This window comes from Erythranthe guttata, chromosome 12 (assembly GCF_056151865.1).
Source record: "Erythranthe guttata isolate IM_541 chromosome 12, IM_541, whole genome shotgun sequence".
Lineage (NCBI taxonomy): Eukaryota > Viridiplantae > Streptophyta > Magnoliopsida > Lamiales > Phrymaceae > Erythranthe > Erythranthe guttata.
Window position 1 is genome coordinate 16,659,274 of NC_142544.1, and position 19,921 is coordinate 16,679,194.

A 19,921-nucleotide genomic window follows, 5' to 3' on the forward strand; every position below is an offset into this window, starting at 1 on the left:
TACAAAATTAACATGTAGTTTGAAGGATAAAATGGTCTTTTACTTGTTTTTTTCACCCACCGCTGAATTAATCTCAGGGTTAAGTGCTATTAATTTCATGAAATATTACCATTTAATATCGAGTTTGAAAAAACGTGAATCTTGCTAACCCGAACAAAACGTGTTACTAGCCCTTATTTAGTATGTAGTAGCGGTAACCAAACGAGCCATAAGTATTCCAATAGGCGAGACTTGCTGGGGTAATGTTTAATTACAAGTTTACCCAGAGTGGAGTTAATTACCTCTGTTTTTCTACTGCAACATGCACAGTAAGAAAGAGAATCAAGAAAATCCCCGAGAGAGAAAGAGATGGAGAGAGAGAGAGAGAGAGAGAGAGAGAGAGAGAGAGAGAGAGAGAGAGAGAGAGAGGCCATAAATGGGGTTGTTAGAGTAGAAATTACTGCAGAGAGAGAGAAGAAGAAGAAAGGGGAAAAAGGATTAGAGAGTACGTACAACTGGGTGGTGGTGAAGCACTGACCCGTGACATCTGATATTGAATTTTTGGCCATGGAAAAAGGCAATGCAACAAACAAACCAAGCAGGAAGTTCAAAATTAAAATTAAAATTAAATTAAAAAAAAAAAAAAAAAAGGGGGAAAAAATTAAAGTTAGGTTTGCCCAAAGGACCCAAGGTCAGTCATTATAGGCTTAGAAAGCAAAACGCCAGTTTCCAGCACTGCCCCTGACCTATCACTTTCTCTCTCTTCCCCCTCTCTCTCCTCTCTCTCTCTCTCCTTGGTTTGCATTGCGCACAGATCTTTGCTTGGCTCAACCAAAAAGCAAATTCAAGAAGACATAGAATTAAAAAAAGAAACAAACCCATTTCTCCAAATCCCCATTTGAACCCCAAAGGCAGAAGCTTTTAATTTTTTTTTTCTTTCTTCTCTCTCTCTCTCTCTCTCTCTCTCTAACTCTCTCTTTCTCTCTCTTCATGAATGTGTTTGCCTTGGGTGTGGTGGGTTGTAATGAGTGAACAAGTAAGTAAAAGGTGCTTAGCTTAGCCCCATTGATCAATTCCTTCATCAACCACCACCACCCCCCACTTTCATTTTGTGGGTTTTTTCTTCCATTCTAAACTTCTCTTTGATATATTTTTATTTTTTTGTGGTGGTTATGGAAAACGAAAATGGGGGCGCAAGATTTCTCTACATTGAAGCTTTGATCCAAATTCTGCCATGGAAATGGGGCGGAAGCTGCCATTAACAGTGGACTAAGGAACTAGAAACAAAACCCCCATTTCCCTGTATATTAACTCTTCTTTCAAGAATTCTTTTTTTTTTTTTTTCCCTTTCTTCACTGTAACTTCCAATCAACACACACAATGAGAAAACATGGATGGCAGCTTCCTTACCATCCACTCCAGGTATCTTTTCTACTAACCCCTCTCTGTGTGTGTAAAAGTGTGTGTAATAGTGTGTGTAAAAGTGTGTGCTTGTGTGTTTGCAGGTGGTGGCTGTAGCTGTGTTTCTGGCATTGGGGTTTGCTTTCTATGTATTCTTTGCGCCTTTTGTGGGAAGGCAATTGTTCCAGTACATAATTATTGGGATTTACACTCCTCTTGTAAGCACAATTGCAAATCTTATCTTCAATTTTCTTTTGTAATTCATCTTGCCTTTCGACTGGGTGTATCTAAATAAATGAGATCTACGGTTTTAACAATGCTTGTTTACTTTATGATTGATCTTCACTTTATGCCCTGAAATCGACAATTTTTTGTTTTCCTTCGATTAGTTCCGTTTAATTGCATTTCCACACTCTCTATAAATTCGGGTTTTTTCGTAATTTGTTGAGGTAAGCATTTAAGCCTCTCTTCAATGGAGTGCTTGTGTCGTATATAAAGATAGCCACAAGTTTCGGACTTTTTGTTATTATGTTTAACAGCATTGTTTCCGGTTGTTATCTGCCGATGAAATTTGTTTTTTGTCGATATTCGTGTAGAATGCACTAAGCTATAATGAATTGTCGACGGGTGTTTCACAATTAGTTAGTTAGCTTCTGATATTTGTTCCCCGACTTCGTCGTTTTCTCAGCTGATATGCGCGTTTGGACTATACATTTGGTGTGCTGGTGCCGATCCTGCCGATTCCGGAGTATTTCGATCGAAAAAATACCGTAACATTCAGGACAGCAAAAAGCACTTAAAATCGAGCGAGTGTAAACACGGTGGAGGAGAATCAATTTCGTCGTCAATTCAAGATGCCAACTGTGCAGCAGCCGCCACTCCGGAGGAATCGAACAACAGAGGCAAAACGGATATCGAGTCAGCTGCCGATTGCAATACCGAACACGAAAACAAGAATCCCTCGTCTCGTAAGCGTAACTGCTTCTTAACGGGCATTCTTGTTTTACTGCCTTGTGCACTACTTTGCAACTCGAACGAAGATTCTTCTGATCAACAGAGCGAAGATGGAATGTTCTACTGCAGTTTGTGCGAAGTAGAGGTGTGCAGATAAATTACACATAGTTAAAAGTTTTTTCGATCGTTCGATAATGTGACTAAAAACGGGTTTAACTAAATTTTGCAGGTTTTCAAGTACAGCAAACATTGTAGAGTTTGCGACAAGTGCGTCGACCGATTCGATCATCATTGCAGGGTACGTAAGTGTTTTTCGAGTTGGTAGATATTTTCTTATTATTTAAAAATCTAATCCTTTTTTTTTTTTTTTTTTTTTTTTCTTTTTGTAGTGGCTAAACAATTGCATAGGCAAAAGGAACTACCGGAAGTTCTTTACTTTAATGGTGTCTTCCCTTCTACTGGTATGCCGTATTTTCGACATTTCACCTTAAAAAAGTTATTTAATCTATTTTTTCAGGCCCGTATTTATATATTTAATAAATATTGACAGTTTTATTTGATTGCAGCTTATACTTCAATGGTCGACCGGGATACTTGTACTTATCCTCTGTTTTCTCGAGAGGAAACGGTTTGCTACAGATATAAGCTCCAAGCTGGGAAGCAGTTTCACGATGGTTCCGTTCGTAATTGTGGTGGTGAGTATTTGGTCTCCTTTTTAAAAAAAAAAATTGTCGAAATTTTCATCATAAACTTACTGCAGTTTGATGAAAATTGTTACTTAAAGAAATCGTATTTATTTGCAGGCAGTATGCACGATATTAGCCATGATTGCGACCCTTCCGCTTGCTCAGCTCTTCTTCTTTCACATCCTTCTAATCAAGAAGGTCGGAATTTCGTTTCATTTACTCCCTTTTTTTTTACTCTTGCAGTATAACGAAATTAAAAAAAATAAAATTTGTCGTAAACTCACAACTGCAACGGTTGGATAAAATAGGGAATAAGCACGTACGACTACATAATCGCTCTAAGGGAGCAAGAGCAACAAGGTGTTGGAGGTCAACAAAGCCCTCAAATGTCTCCTATTAGCTCCGTCACCGGATTAAGCAGTGCCAGCTCATTCAACACTTTCCATCGAGCCGCTTGGTGCACTCCGCCTCGTCTTTTTGTCGAAGATCAGGTTTAAATTCTTCCAAAGTTTTCATCAAAACCACCCCCTTTTTTATGCCCCCCCTAAACATTTGTTAATGCTTCATTGTAATCTTGTTACCGTATGCCAGTACGATGTAGTACCTCCGGACAACGTGTCGGTTAGTTCGCTCGGGAAAAAGACGACAACCGACGAACAACAGCAGACAAAGAAAAAGAATCACACGGCAGCTGTGAAGATCAGCCCATGGACACTCGCAAGATTAAACGCAGAGCAAGTCACCAAAGCCGCAGCAGAGGCAAGAAAGAAGTCAAAGATCATACGGCCCGTTTCCAGGCCGGGCCCCACCTACGCCCCTGAAACCGACAGCAGCTTCGGCAGCAGCGGCCGCCGGGCTGGCCCATGGCCCGAAAACAACAGAAAGCGAGGTGGCGGTGGCGGCAGCAGGCGTATCCGCCTGCCTGCGGATATGCCGGTGGGTACGTCGGGCGGGTTGGGCCCACTGCACCACGAGGCCCGGAGCGACTACAGGCCGGGCCGGGCTATTCCGGGCCTGGGCGTGGGCCCGGATGGGATTATTGTTGCTTCTTCGCCGGAGAGTAGCTTTGGTTCGCCGGAGGCGAACGCTTTCGGGTTGGGTGCTGATGTGCCGGGGGGGCTTGGTCTTCCTTTGTCGAGATCGACGAGCGATGGGTATGATGCGTCTGGCGGAGAAGACAGCGATCGTGTCCCGACGAGGATTATGAATAGGTCGAGTAATTGGAGTAGTCTTTTGTTTGGGTCTGAACCGGACAGAAACGTGTCGAAATATATGCCACCGTCTTCTTCGTCTAACAACCATAGGAAGGTATGAAGGAGTCAACAAAAAATGATGCAAGATTCTTGAAAAATATGTGATTTGCCTGCTGGATTCTTTTGTGAGGGAATCTTGAGTTGGCTGTTGGGATTGATTGATTGATTGATTGTAGGATAACCGTTGGATCTCTTTTCTTTATCAACTCTTTGTGAATCTTCTAGAATTTTTTTCTGTTATGTATCAAATGAAAAAAATACATGTGTTCCAATGTAACATCCATAAATTTACAATCATGGAATATTCTTATTTCACAATGTGGCCACTTGAAATGCCCGGGTAAATTTCACTCTTGTGCAATAACTCGCAAATCGTAAAAAAAAAAATCACAATAGAAAAAAAAAACACTCGAAAATAAAGAACAAAGTCTTGGTCAATTCCATCAATCAAGAGTCAACGGGACATATTCCGGGCCCAACTCATCAACAACCGGAAACTCCGACGTATCTTCGCCGTGGAAGGCCTTGCTGTGGATGAATAACACGGTGCTCGCGGCCGTACTATAAACAGACAACACGGTCCAAAGACCAACACAAACAATCAGCTGCGCCACGAACAAGCAACTCACACCGTTTCTGCTTGCGTCAATCGCCAAAACCGAACACCACGCCGACAGAATCACGGACAAAACTCCGAAGAAGATCACCATCGAAAACGAGACGCACCTCACCCCCTTGGTCAAATCCCAACACCTCCCCAGAGCCGCAAGACCCCACCGCGATTCCACAACCACCACCGCGGCCGTCAAACACCAACCCCACACGATGTAAGTCGTCGCCACGAGGACAACGGAGATCGCGAGTGCCGAGACGGGCAGATATCGATCGCAGTAGTCTTTCTCGTACCCGGATAGAAGAAGAATAATCAGAAGAATGTTATAAGCCGCGATCAGAAGACCACCGACAGCCCATACCAGAAACACGAGGCAGACTAACTTGGTGCCGAGAAGAGGGAGGAACGAAACCAGAATCGATCTGAGCGACGAGATGAGTGTGGCGGGATTGCCGTAGAATCCGCGGAAGGTGGCGTGGGTAATTGAAACGCCGGCGAAGAGGCCGAGGAGGTGTACCAGAAGGTAATAAACGATGATTTGGACGATGGTTTGAGTTATTGAAACTGAGATGGTGCGCAGGAGAAAAGGGTAGATGAGTGGGGAAAATGTGACTGGGAGGACGAAGAGAATCGAGAGGGCGGCGTAATGGCGGGGCTGAGCGGTCGTTATGCGCCATGTTTCTGAGAGTATTCCACATAGGCTTGGGCGGCGGTGGTGGGAATGGGATGACATCGATCACGATGATCGGAGATTGACCGTAATATATAGTTTGTTCGTGAAGAGAGAATGTGATTGATTGCAGAAGGCCGAGAAGATGACGATCAAGTATATATATATATATATATATATATATATATATATATATATATATATATATATATATATATATATATATAAAGGATGGCCGGAAAATGTGTTTATTGATTGATCATAGACTTTTGAAAGTAGTTGCGTCAACTTTTTTAAAAGACATTTGGAAGTGGACTTTAGCTTACTTAATTTTCAACTTGCATGCAGCTTATAGTTATAGTTGTAACTTATGATTGTGATAGATGTTGTTACAGTTTTAATAATAGTGATTTCTGCGGCTTTAAACATGGTTTTGATAATTCGAAACTTAAAACACGAAATTCGTAGTTGATTTGAGTTACATGTCTAGTTCAATTCGAATCATTAAAATTGAACGTCGAATGAGAAATGTCTGAATGAACGATCACTGCTCACATTTTTTAATGTTTGACTTATCTAAAATGCTAAATATAACTTTGATAGTGGACATCCAATCTAGCTGATTCAAGTTAGATTAGAAAACTAACTCAAACAACTACAATTTCAATGCGAACGTCTGATAAAAAAATTAGATAAGTAAATAGACAAAATCGCGTTTGGAGTCAAAAATATATTAATGTAATTGCAGCAATATTTAACATTTCAATTAGGAATAATTAACAAGAACCCCCTCATCTAGAAAAATGAGTTAAGGAAACACCCCCTCCCAAAAATAATTAGAGAAAACCCCCTAGCTAATATTCCACCCAAGTGATATTTTCATAATTCCAAAACTACCCTTAATTCTCTACTATACTCTTTCAAACCCTAATCTTATTTTCTCTTCTCTCCCGTCTCTTCTTCTCCCGTCTATTCTCTGTTTTTTTTTTCTCTCTATTATACTTTTCTCTCTCAATTCTTTAGATTATTCTCTCTTGATTGGAAGATGAAGAACCAACCAGAACAACGATGCTAATTCCGTTGAAGCCATCGTCTTCGTTGTCGTCGAAGTCGGGATCGGGGTCGTCGTCAGCAGATCTTAACAAAAACCATAAAAATGATGATGATTTTGTTAGCGATTCTGAGTTCGAATGCCACGATTGCTACACCGGCGGCGAAAAGATGTAAAATTGTCGATTTATGATTTTATTTATTTATTTGTAATAAAAAAATCGTCCTAATATCAAAGTAAGGTGGTGATGGTGTGTTGTGACAACAGTGTGGTGACGATGGGAAGGCAAATTTAGGATTTTTTTTTTGTGGATTGGGCGGATGAAGGCGCGTATAGAGAATTTCGCGTATGCTGAAACCTTAATCGACTATGTACATGTTCATAGTCGATTAAGCTAATCGACTATGCTCTGGTAGTCGATTAAGGTTCATCGACTCCAATTTTTTTTTTTTTTTTTTTTTTTATTTGGGATTTTTTGTTTATTGATTTCAATTGTATAAACCATTTATAATGTTTGTATATTTTTTGTTTTTGTAATATATAGTTGATTTTGCATTTTTTCGCAGCTGTGATTTATTATGTTTAGTAGCAGATTGTTAATCGACTATGCTTCACATCATAGTCGATTAATATGCTTCATCAAATTTTTTTTTTTTTTTTTTTTTTTTTTGAATTTTTTGTTTATTGATTCCAATCGTATAAATCAATTATAAAGTTTGTAACCCGCAAGGGTGGCCTAGCGGTTGGAGCAAGAGAGCTTGGGTCAATTGACCCAAGTTCGAATCCCCTTGCCAACGGTCGCTAGGTCGAGCTTGTCACACATTGTTAGCCTAGTGTGGTTTACATCTCTCGTATGGTTTGCAAGCTATTATACGAGAGTGTAGGTTTACCCAGTGCACCTATATGGTTGGCTGCGGGTTCCTGCATTACCAAAAAAAAAAAAAAAAAAAAAAAATTATAAAGTTTGTATATTGTTTGTTTGCAGTTTTGTAGTTATTATTTGTTATTTTTAGTAGTCGGTTCCTTAATCGACTATAGTTCATCATAGTCGATTTAATATGTTTCATAGTCGATTAATATACCTGACAGAAAAAAAAGTTAAAAAAACGAAAATAATAAAATAAAAATAAAAAAATAAAAAAATAAAAAAATAAAAAAAAGAGGAAAGACACGCTGATGGGTCATGGGCGGGAATGGGGGATAGTGTGTAAGGTGGAGGGACATAATTGGGAAAATTGGTGACTAAAATTAAAAGTGATTTTTTCTCAAATGGTGCATAATAGTTTGAGCATTTCTCTATTAAAAAAAGTATTGAAGAGTTATATTAAACTAGTAATTGTACCCGTGCGATGCACGGGACAACAAATTACATTGTTTTGATGTTGTAAGAATATAAATAAACGTTTGATGTATCGTATGATCAAAATTCTATTATACTGGAACATTATTAAGTATACTACACACAAAAAAAAAGGACATAACTTTACTGTTGAATAAGTATCGTATGAATTGAATCAGCTAATACCAGTAGATTGAAAATTTGAACCAGGAAAAAAATCATCAATTATGTCTTTCATGTTGAGCTTAAAAGTAATTAGATTTAATAACTAAGTTAACATAATCAAAACTAAACTATCGACAACATACCATCGTAAAAAGCCATCTATACATCTTGCATCGGAACTAAGCCCTTCTCCACTGCCTCATTTTAAGGCTGTTTTGCCACTGGAATTAACAATTGGAAAATTAAGAAACAATAAATTAAATATCGCATACAAACAATAAGTCTTGAAGGTCGACTTCCAATAGCTTGTGGTTCCGCCCATTTTTGGTTAATTTTCTCAAATCATCCATTTCAATAACATGTCCAATAACATATAAAATGAAATAATTGTTATACATAAAATTTGAAAACTTTGGTATAAATTAATGAAACACATAATTTAACAAAATGAAATTACCTATAAGCCATGATGGAAAAAAAATGTAAACTAATTGCCACACAGTCAATAGGATGAAGAAGAATATAAGAAACAAAATCTAAAGTCGGCTTACCAAAAGAAGAAGCCTTAGGTAGGGAAGACATAAAATTCAAATGTTGCGGACATTCTGTAAAACGATGTTACAAAATCCGCTAGGGATGAAAATCAGATTTATTTACCCTTTTCTGTAAAAACTGAAAATCAGATTATTATAAATAATATCTAGGAGAATTTGATGAAAATCGATAATAATATTTAAAATAATATTTAGGAGATAAAAATTTGATAAAAAAATCAAAAACTAAAATTTAGGAGATAAAAGTTGATAAAAATCGAAAATAAAATTTAAAATAATAGTAAGGAGATAAAAATTTGATAAAAAATCGAAAATAATATTTCAAATAATGTTAATGAGATAAAAGTTGATAAAATATGATTAAAATAAAAATTATTATTTAAAATAATATTTAGGAGATAAAATTTTGATAAAAATCGAAAATAATATTTAGGAGACAATAATCTGATAAAAAACAAAATTAATATTTAGGAGATAAAAAAATAATAAAAACATGATAAAACTCGAAAAAAATATTTAAAATATTATTTAGGAGATATAAATTTGATAAAATTCGAAAATAATATTTAGGAGATAAAAATCTGCTAAAAGTTGAAAATTATATTTAAAATTATAGTTAGGCGATATAAATTTGATAAAATTAAAAAAATATTACTTATAATAATATCTAGGAGATAAAAATTTGATAAAAATAAAAAATAATATTTAGTAGACAAAAATCTGATAAAAAATAAAAAATAATATTTAAAATAATATTTAGGGGATACAAATATGATAAAATTCGAAAATAATATTTAAATTAATATTAAGGGGATAAACATTTGATAAAAATTGAAAAAAATTTACAAATATGACATTAGGGTTTCTTAGGGTTGCCCTAGCGTTTCTTTCTTTTATATATAAGATATCTAGGAGATAAAAAATGATGAAAATCGATAATAATATTCAAAATAATATTTAGGAGATAAAAATCGAAAATAAAATTTAAAATAATAGTAAGGAGATAAAAATTTGATAAAAATCGAAAATAATATTTCAAATAATGTTAATGAGATAAAAGTTGATAAAAATCGAAAATAATATTTCAAATAATGTTAATGAGATAAAAGTTGATAAAATACGAAAATAATAATTAGAATAATATTTAGGAGATAAAATATGATTAGAATAAAAATTATTATTTAAAATAATATTTAGGAGATAAAATTTTGATAAAAATCGAAAATAATATTTAGGAGACAATAATCTGATAAAAAACAAAATTAATATTTAGGAGATAAAAAAATAATAAAAACATGATAAAACTCGAAAAAAATATTTAAAATATTATTTAGGAGATATAAATTTGATAAAATTCGAAAATAATATTTAGGAGATAAAAATCTGCTAAAAGTTGAAAATTATATTTAAAATTATAGTTAGGCGATATAAATTTGATAAAATTAAAAAAATATTATTTATAATAATATTTAGGAGATAAAAATTTGATAAAAATAAAAAATAATATTTAGTAGACAAAAATCTGATAAAAAATAAAAAATAATATTTAAAATAATATTTAGGGGATACAAATATGATAAAATTCGAAAATAATATTTAAATTAATATTAAGGGGATAAAAATTTGATAAAAATTGAAAAAAATTTACAAATATGACATTAGGGTTTCTTAGGGTTGCCCTAGCGTTTCTTTCTTTTATATATAAGATTAAGGGGAAATAGGCTAGACACCCCTTATTTCAAACTTATATAGGTGGGGATCCAAGTTGTTAGATGAATATAGGTGTAGGTCCCTTGACATTATGAGATTATCTCTTTGTCGACAACAAACACCTCCTTGTTTACAAAAAAGTTAGTTATTTGCTTCTCCCTCTCTCTCTCTAAATTTATGTATAGTGAATTTATATTTTTTTGTTGCATTTTTAATTAATTTTTCGCTTCACCAAACACCAAAAGAATTTAAATTGACAAACTAAATTTGAAACATAAAATTGAAAACTGCAAATAGCAATCCAAAACTGCAAATAGCAATCTGTAATAATATTTTTTTGAGAATTGAAAATTCTGTTTTTTGGAATTGGAAGATTTTATTGTTGTATTTTGCATTTGCGTACTGTGTATATTTTTTTTAAATTAACTTTTTTTTTTTGCTTTGTTTGAATTTTAGATGATGTTAATCATATTTTCAATTTATTTTCAATTTGTTGTTTATTTAGATGATGCATATTCGACTTTGCACTTTATTGTTTGAATTTGGTCGAGTGTAGTATGTTGTTTGCAGTTAAATAATACATATTATAATTTTTTAGTTGATGTTTGCTGTTTTGCATTTGAAGTTTGTATTTGATGAAGTTTGAGAGTTTGAATTTTTGCAGAATTTTTTTTTTCACGAATTAACGTGTTTTTTTAATTAAAATTGAGAGAAGAGATAGATTTGGGGGAATTTTATTTGGTAGAGAGATTTGGGGAATTTTATTTGGTAGAGAGAGTTTTATTTTCCATATTTTATTAGGGGTGTTTTAGACACTATAAAAATAATAAATATAATAAAAATAGAGAATTAGTAATTGGATTTATACATATAAAAACTCTTATAGGAGGACCTATAGCAAATTGCCCCTAAAATTAAATACATATTTAAATAAGGAAAACCCAAAACCAATAATATTAATGGTATGCATCAAGATTGCTATTTCATAATCTCACACACACACACACACACATACATATATATATATATATATATATATATATATATATATATATATATATATATATATATATATATACATGTAATTTACCCTATCAGTTTTTTTACATAGGACTTATATATCTAATTCATATATTCAAAATCCATAGGAATATATGTAATATCTTTCATTGAAGTACAATTTTCAAAATTTTCACAAAATCTATAATAGTTGTTACAGTTTGGTTAACTTGACGTATATTACACATCTTATGTATATCCTGAAAAACAAAAGAAAAAAAAAAATAACAACCATTAACAAAAAAAATATAAACATCAAGAATACATAAAAAAAAGAACATAACAACAAAATAAAATTGAAATGAAACATATAGAATGAATAAGAATTAAAAAGAAAAATAGTGAATTACAACTAAATAATAATAACGAAATAAAATCAGAATGTTTACATACCACAATATATTACTGAAGAGAAATAATAAGACATAATACAATGAATAATCAAAAAACAGAAAATGAAGAGGAAATAGAAAAAAATTAACAACGAATAATGTGAAAAAGGAATATCAAGAAAACTAACCAATTAACAATTGTATCAAGAGCAAATACACATTCAAATCAAAAATGAATATGATCCGGCAATGTGAGAATGAGTGTAAACTATTGAGTATTTATAGGGTTTAGAATGTGGTTTAAGAAGATCTTTTAGACATTAATGAATTAGGAAAGTATATTATGTTGATATTAATATAAATTTGTAATCATTGTGCAAGAAATCCAGATTGATTTAGTACAAATAAATCAATTTGTTTTAAAGATTTCCATGATTTGTTATAATTGATCATTTATGGAAATAATTAATAAAAGTGCCGAATTTTTTTTGAAATAAAAGTGCCGATTATTTATAAGCTAAATTAAATGTTGAAATGAACTACACTAAATCCACCAGGCGGATTTGGTGGGGATTTAGTGGAAATGAATACTTATAATTTTAAAATCCGGATTAATTATATGAAAAATGCTTGAATATGGTATATATGGTATAAATAGTAAAATAAGTTATATTAGGATATAAGATATTTAATAATTCATTGAATTGAATTGAATTTAAATTGACACATGTGAAATGAGTAGGATGTCTACGTGGATGCCTACATGGACGCCAAATGTCGTAATTCTAGGATATGAGGGTTTCAATTTATATATTATATAGATAGCCCCTTTCAATTAACTTTAATGTTATGATAAAAATAGAAAAAAAGCAAAATTTGGCTATATTTTTTGGTTCATATAGATATGTCATATTTAATAGGAAATGAAGGTACAATACTACAATATTTGAATTTTGAAACGTAGATCATAATATATTAAACATATATATATATATATAATATATATAAAAGATGAAATAATCAAAATTCAAAGCAATATTATTTTATTACACAAATCAATATAAACAAAATTAAATTTCTCGGAAATCAAACACAACAAAATATTTTTTTATAGACACTCTTTTTAAATCCACACTTATATTAGACAGCATCGTCGTTATAAGGCACTTGTGCATATACCCGACCGAACTTCCCACCGCCGTTCTCAAACGCCGCCATCTCATCGCCGCCGCCGCCGTGGGCGGCTCTGCAGTAGATGAACAGCACGGTGGTCGCCACCGTACTGTACAGCGACGCTACGGTCCACACACACACACAAACAATCATCTCCACAACAAACCCCCAACCTATAACCGTCCATATTCCGTCGCCGCCACTTCCGGCGGCGGCGGCGGCTTTAGTCACCACACTCGAATACCACACCGACAAAAGTCCCGACGGAACTGCCAGTAGCATAAGCGTCCCAAACACGACCCATTTCATCCCTCTAACCAGATACCAACTCCTCTTCAGCGGCGCGTAGCCCCAACGCGACTCCACAACCACCACCGCCGTCGACAAGCACCACCCCACTTGGATGTAAATCGTCGCCGCCATAAGAAGGACGGTCATCACGACTAGGAAGGCGACGAAATTCGAACCGCCGTAGTCCAATTGGACACCGAATAGTAGAAGCCCGCCGTACGCAAACGCGATTAAAATCCCGTAACAGGAAAAAATCAACCATAGAATTATCAGGTAAACTAATTTGGTCGCGAAAAGAGGGAGAAATAAGACCGGAATTGATTTGAGCGCGGAGGTGATTCCTACGGGTTCGCCGTAGAAACCGTGGATGGCGGTGTGTGTGATGGACGCGCCGCCGCAAAGGCCGAAGATGACTGCGAAAAGGAGGTAAATAAATTGGATAATTAATTGAGAAGGAACTGAATTTGAATTATTATTATTATTATTATTATTATTATTATTATTATTATTATTATTAATATTATTATAATTGGGTGGCGGGAAAAGGAAAGGGTAAACGCCGCTGCAAATTGAGATCGGGAGGAGGAAGAGAATTGAGAGGACGGAGAAATGGCGGGGCTGGGCGCTGATCACGCGCCACGTGTCGGAGAGTATTGCCCAGAAGTTTGGGGTTTTTTGGGCTGACGTCATGGCTATCAGAGATGACGTGATAGTATTTTTTTTTTATTTTTTTTTGTGTTGTTGGAGAATTAATTAAGAAGACGATGAACATAATATCTATATATAGGATGGCGGGAATTATTGGAATTTGACTCGGTATTAAGTATTAATTCATCTATTGATAATGATTGACTTTTTCAAATTATTAGCGCTAACATTTATTTCGTCTTCACTTTTTTTTCTCTTGTAGACTTTTCTAAGTTCGAAAAAAGGAAGAATTTTCGTGGACGACCATGTTGTTTTAAATCGTAAGTTTATATAGATAATTATTCACTAAATACTATAATACACGTATGTACATACGTGTGAGCTATTATGTACAGATCAACGGTGTAAAACCACATAATAATTTTCATTAGGCATAGGTACTACAAAACTGTCGATAGTTCGTCGTCACAACAATTTATTTATTTATTTTATTTAATTAATTAATTTATTTATTTTTTGTCCTGTTGACTTTTATCAGCTGGAAGAAACAACCAACTTTCTTGAAAGGACCAACGACTAATGAGATGCTACATTTGTTGAAACACGCCATGTTGTTTTAAACCATATATTTATATAGATAACTATTCACTAAGTACTAAACACACATACATATGAGTGCGTGTTATAATGTGTAAATCAAGGATGTAAAACTATACCAATGTGTTATTCACCTTGGTGTAGATTCTACAAAACCGTGGATCGTCCGTCATTACAACAATTATTATTTTATATTTATTTAATTATTTATTTTTCGTAGGTTTTTTTTTTTTTTTTTTTTTTTAATTTAACTTCATTGACTCAACGACTTCTATATTTTCCTATAATTATTTTTCATATGTTCACACTTTTCATTCGTATCGATTGAAATTTGAAACAATAGCAATTTCCTTACAAATTTTCATTTGCTATCAGTTTTTCATTTTCCAGCCCAAAAAATAATCAATCTAATTTTTGAAATGTCTAAGGCCTTGTTTTGCTTACTTAGAGCATCTCCAAGGTTACAAGCTAAAAAATGTAATGATATATCTATTAATACCTTATGAATAGTGTTATAGCAAGCCACTTTTCACCTATCACTCCTACCATATCATCTATTTTATACCATTCTATTATAATTTATTACTTTTTCATTATTTATTTGATACTTTAATCACACCCCTTTCTAACAAACCTATTATTTTAATATTTTTATCATTTAGCTTTCATGAATAGTAAATGGTATATATAGCATTTGTAGATGAGCTTTTAACTTGTGAGCTAAAATATACCTCTCCCTTTGGAGTGAGTTTTTTCTTCCTCAAAAGCTATATTTGCTAAATTATTACTTTTACCATCTCAAATTGTCTATGGTTGGAGATGCCCTTATATTAAATTAGACCAGATTAGATTAGATTAGATTAATTCACTACTAGTTAACTAATTAATTAGTTGATAGTATGTTTGATTGTTTAGATTACAAGTTGTATTAAATTTGTTAGATTATTTTATTATATATGAATTGTCTATTAAATCTTTTATTTAATAAAATTAAATTATTGTTTTAAGAATAAAATTTCAATTTTCTGCTTCAGTCACCCTCTACAAAATCAATCGCGGGGAGGGGTGTTACTAATTTCATGACGTAGTAGCACTTAATTACGGGCTTCAATTTTAATAGTGGACTTGATTAATATTGAATCCTACCGACCAAATATTTTACAAACTCCACTATTTGTTATTTTATGCTAACAGTCGCAAACAAAGGAGCTAGGCCTTAATAGAATGTCATAAATCGAATAATCAGTACATTATTAAATTTTTTATGGTCAAAAGTGCAATAACATATAGTTGGAGTAGTTGATTAGTAAATATAAGATTGGGTTACATATTTAATTATTAAATATATCTGATATGGTCGTAACAAGTGTAGGCCCAATTGCAGCTGAATTAAGGTCCAAAAGTAAGAGATTATTATTATTATTTTAAATTATTTATTTTATTTCACTTAGATGAAAATGACCAAATCAACGAGCCTCTTTTCAATCGATGACGTGGCATGTTCAAATTTTAATATATTCCACGTATTGTTTTTATTTACTAGCACACGTCACTTTTTTCCACGTCTTTTCGTCGTAAATCTTTTGATTTTTCAGGATACACAATCACCGAGACGACATGTGTATTATAATATTTAACCAATGATATACAAAAACGACTATAATTGTAGATTATTTCAATTATAAGTATAAGCCCGAGTTCGAGCTCAAACGCATAGAAATTTACTCGAACTTTCAAATTCGATTCGTTTACACTTATAATCGAAACATGAATGTGCACCAATGGCCGATCGACATGTGATAAACTTTTTGTGGTTTAATTTTATGTTTAATTAGTAGCTAATAAAACACAAATTAAAATTTGAATTATTTAATTAAGCGGTACGTGCTTGGGACTAATTTAAATGTTGAAACATACCCTTTATTTTCTGTACTAATTCATCGTACGGTATCAAATCCAGATACTTAGGTCACCCTCATTTGCAGCTCAAAAGATCAGCCATAATTAATAATTAATAAAAAAAAAAAAAAAATATTTTAATTTATTTTTTGTGGAGACATAATTAATAAAATAAACAAAAATGTAATTTTCTCCCTCTCTCTATTGACTTAATTTGTTTAATTATATTATTTTCTATTATATTTATTTTATATGATCCTTTAGCTAAGAGAATATAATATATACAACATGGCATATAAGCGTTGAAATAGTAGAAATAAAATTAATAGCAATTAATAATGAAATTAAAAAATAATTAATGGAAAGGCAACCGGACATATATTTTCCGACCAAGCTCCTCCTCCTCATCCACGTCATCACCACCATCATCTTCGAGATCGATCTGAAACGCCGCCGCCATTTCGACGCCGCCATGCAAAGCGGCTTTGCAGTGGATGAACAACACGGTGGTTGCAGCCATACTATACAGGGACAAAATCGTCCAGAACCCAACACAAAAAATCATCTGCACAACAAAGTATTCCCACCTTACAGTACTATTTCTTCTTACAATCGCCACCAGATTCCAACACCAGATCCAAGAAACCCCGAACAGAATCCCGAAGAAGAACATCATCGAAAACACAACCCTTTTCGCCCCATTCACCAAAAACCCGCTCCTCTTCAACGGTGGAAACCCCCACTGCGACTCCGCAACCACCACCGGAGTTGCAAAGTACCACCGGAAAATAAAGTAAACCACGGCCGCAGCTAGCAGAGCGGCGATCAGGAGATTCAGGACTGTTACAAGAACGAGGAAATATACGCGATATATTTCGAACGGCTGCCCGGATAATAAACGAAGACCTTTGTACGTCAACCGCACAGAATTACCAAACCCTAGAACAATGAAACCCTGAATTATCTTGGCGGTTAAATGCGTGGCGAGAAGCGGGAGAAACGAAACCCGAATCGAATCGAGCGAGGAGATAAGTACGCCGGGTTTGCCGTAGAATCCACGGAAGGTGGTGTGTGTGATGGAAGCCTTGGCGCAAATCCCGAAAAGAAGAACGAAAGCGGCGTACAGAATCGGGACCGTGATTCGGCCGGAGAGAAGCTGTGAGGTGGGGTGAAGGGAAATGAAAGTGTACGTTATGGCGGAGAGAGAGTAGTTTGGGAGGAGGAAGAGGATCGAGAGGGCGGAGAAATGGCGGGGCTGGGCGCTGATTATTCGCCACGTGTCGGAGAGTACTCGCCGGAGATTCGGTCGGTGGGTTGACATTGTAATCGGAGATGAGGTTATATTGGAAATGAGATAGGAAAATTATGTTGAAAGGATGTTGTAGTTTTATTTATTTGCACAGCGTAAGTTTGACTATTAATTAAGAATGAGCATTTTGCAGTATAGTGTATTATTTTTATTTGATGAAATAATTATTTTATTTAATTAATTAGTTGTGTAGATTATTGTTGATCCTATGGGTGATTATTGGCCAACTTGTCCTACTAGGCTACTATGCTTGATGTATAAACGTGTATATATATATATATATATATATATATATATTTGATAAGAAATAATCACATAATTAAAAAGTGATCTCCCATGTTAGAGAATCACTTAATTGTTGAAATATACTATTATAGCTTATAGGGAGATAGATCGTGGTAGGAATCACTTAATCAAAGAATGTATGTACTATTAATCTATTATAGAGAGAGATCAATGGTAGAGGAATATAACGAATTCGACTATGACTTTCTCTTTTTAAGTGTCGTTTAAAGTTAATCTGCACCCGCTAAAAAAGTTATTAGATAGCTTTGAGTTTAGAAGAAAAACTAGTTATTTGACAAAACTCATTTTTTTTTTCCTTTTCGATTTTTGTGTATTACTTCATTAATAAATAAATAAGAAAATAATAAACAAAACACGACAATCCCACTTTACACAATTGAAATATCGTATTTTGGCACTTTGTACTTGGGAAAAATCCGAATCCCGCCTATTCAAATACAAAAATTCCCGATTCTTGAAAAATTTATTGTTTCCGATTTTTCAGATTTTTGGTAATATCTCTCTCTCTCTCTCTCACACACACACACACACACAGTCTTACAACATTGTAATTGTATTATCAAAGATGATCGAAAAAGGAGTGATCTGCAATTTAAATAGTTGTAGATACCACATCCGATCCATTACAATCGTGGAACAATTATTATCTGGGTCTCCTCACCTCACATTATCTAAACCAAAACGATGGTTAAAATATAATTTCTCACAAATCAAACACCTTAATTGCAAATACACACAGTACATAACCCCTCCAATGGCAATTTACACATTACTAAAAGGCAACGGGAGATATTCATATTCCCCACCAAACTCCTCCTCCTCATCATCAATCTTATGAAACGCCGCCATATCTTCGCCGTGCAGAGCTCTGCAGTGGATGAACAGCACGGCGGTTGCAGTCACACTGTAAAGCAAAAACACCGTCAAAATATTAGCACAAACAAACGCCTGCAAACAAAACCCCCAACTTTTCCATCCATTTCCGCCGCCGCCGCCGCCTGATTTAGCCACCACAATCGTATACCACATCGACAGAAGCCCACCCAAAATTAAAAACACCACCACCTTCGAAAACGCCACCCATCTCATCCCCTTCACCAGATGCCAACTCCTCTTCAGCGGCGCGAATCCCCACCGCGATTCCACAACCACCACCGCCGTCGTCAGACACCACCCGACTTCTACGTAAATCATCGCCGCCACAACTAGGGCGGCGATCAGGATCACGAAAATTAGAAAATACAGACTGTCGTAGTCCATTTCGAGCCCTAGCAGAAGCAGCCCGTTGTACGCCAGCACCATGGAAACACCGAAACCGAAGATAACCAGTGCCAGAATTATCTGCGCGACCAGCTTCGTCGAGAGAAGAAGGTAAAACGAAACCATAATGGATTTCAGGGAGGAGGTGAGCGTCACGCGCTTGCCGTAGAAACCGCGGACGGTGCTGTAGGTGATAGAAGCGCTGCCGCAGAGCCCGAAAACGGTGGCGAAAATGAGGTAAGTGATTTGGATATGGAGCTGCGATCTGCCATAGCCGGAGCGAATTGAATCAGGCCGCAGAAGGAACTGGTAAATTAGGGTGGAAATTGAGATTGGGAGGAGGAAGAGAACTGAGAGGGCGGAGAAATGGCGGGGCTGAGCGCCGATTATGTGCGATGATTCGGAGATCAATCTCCATAGATTTGGGCGTTGGGTTGACATTATTGATCGGAAACGACGACGTATTAGCGTCTGTGTGTGTGTTTTTGTTTTTTCAGTGCGTGAGAGAGAATGTATTTGGATTGACGAAGAAATATATTTATCCCACCACAGGAGACATATATATATCAATCATATGCATATCATTTCATCAAAATAAATTCAAATATAATTTTTCAAAATTAATTATAAAGTCAAACAAACTTTAAATATTGACAAAACCGCGTTTATATA

At 34.6% G+C, this 19,921-nt stretch overlaps 5 protein-coding genes across 5 annotated transcripts; 1 reads left to right on the forward strand and 4 right to left on the reverse strand.

Annotated features, from left to right (window-relative positions):
* Positions 1 to 441: 441 nt before the first annotated feature.
* On the forward strand, positions 442 to 4,591 carry LOC105967599 (DHHC-type zinc finger family protein). Its single transcript, XM_012992205.2, has 9 exons — positions 442 to 1,401; positions 1,485 to 1,598; positions 2,069 to 2,479; positions 2,564 to 2,632; positions 2,724 to 2,795; positions 2,901 to 3,029; positions 3,138 to 3,218; positions 3,329 to 3,511; positions 3,612 to 4,591. Exons 1-9 carry the CDS (start codon positions 1,360 to 1,362, stop codon positions 4,332 to 4,334), a joined length of 1,824 nt encoding a protein of 607 aa, XP_012847659.2. The 5' UTR covers positions 442 to 1,359; the 3' UTR covers positions 4,335 to 4,591.
* A 125-nt stretch (positions 4,592 to 4,716) lies between these two features.
* On the reverse strand, positions 4,717 to 5,619 carry LOC105967429 (uncharacterized). Its single transcript, XM_012992023.2, has one exon. The coding sequence runs from the start codon at positions 5,617 to 5,619 to the stop codon at positions 4,717 to 4,719; it is 903 nt and encodes a 300-aa protein (XP_012847477.2).
* Positions 5,620 to 12,783: 7,164 nt separating this feature from the next.
* On the reverse strand, positions 12,784 to 13,979 carry LOC105967499 (uncharacterized). The gene has a single exon (XM_012992097.2). It carries the CDS (start codon positions 13,918 to 13,920, stop codon positions 12,907 to 12,909), a length of 1,014 nt encoding a protein of 337 aa, XP_012847551.2. The 5' UTR covers positions 13,921 to 13,979; the 3' UTR covers positions 12,784 to 12,906.
* Positions 13,980 to 16,729: 2,750 nt separating this feature from the next.
* On the reverse strand, positions 16,730 to 17,757 carry LOC105967427 (uncharacterized). Its single transcript, XM_012992021.2, has one exon. It carries the CDS (start codon positions 17,693 to 17,695, stop codon positions 16,730 to 16,732), a length of 966 nt encoding a protein of 321 aa, XP_012847475.2. The 5' UTR covers positions 17,696 to 17,757.
* A 769-nt stretch (positions 17,758 to 18,526) lies between these two features.
* LOC105967426 (uncharacterized) lies at positions 18,527 to 19,811 on the reverse strand. The gene has a single exon (XM_012992020.2). The coding sequence runs from the start codon at positions 19,688 to 19,690 to the stop codon at positions 18,752 to 18,754; it is 939 nt and encodes a 312-aa protein (XP_012847474.2). The 5' UTR covers positions 19,691 to 19,811; the 3' UTR covers positions 18,527 to 18,751.
* Between the last annotated feature and the right edge of the window lie 110 nt (positions 19,812 to 19,921).

Bases quoted from the DNA above. Each gene is read 5' to 3' on its own strand.
- LOC105967599 (XM_012992205.2), top strand. From the start codon at position 1,360: ATGAGAAAACATGGATGGCAGCTTCCTTACCATCCACTCCAG. The intron at 3,219-3,328 runs GTCGGAATTTCG...TGGATAAAATAG, and splicing joins ACATCCTTCTAATCAAGAAG to GGAATAAGCACGTACGACTA. The intron at 3,512-3,611 runs GTTTAAATTCTT...ACCGTATGCCAG, and splicing joins GTCTTTTTGTCGAAGATCAG to TACGATGTAGTACCTCCGGA.
- LOC105967429 (XM_012992023.2), bottom strand. From the start codon at position 5,619: ATGTCATCCCATTCCCACCACCGCCGCCCAAGCCTATGTGGAATACTC.
- LOC105967499 (XM_012992097.2), bottom strand. From the start codon at position 13,920: ATGACGTCAGCCCAAAAAACCCCAAACTTCTGGGCAATACTCTCCGAC.
- LOC105967427 (XM_012992021.2), bottom strand. From the start codon at position 17,695: ATGTCAACCCACCGACCGAATCTCCGGCGAGTACTCTCCGACACGTGG.
- LOC105967426 (XM_012992020.2), bottom strand. From the start codon at position 19,690: ATGTCAACCCAACGCCCAAATCTATGGAGATTGATCTCCGAATCATCG.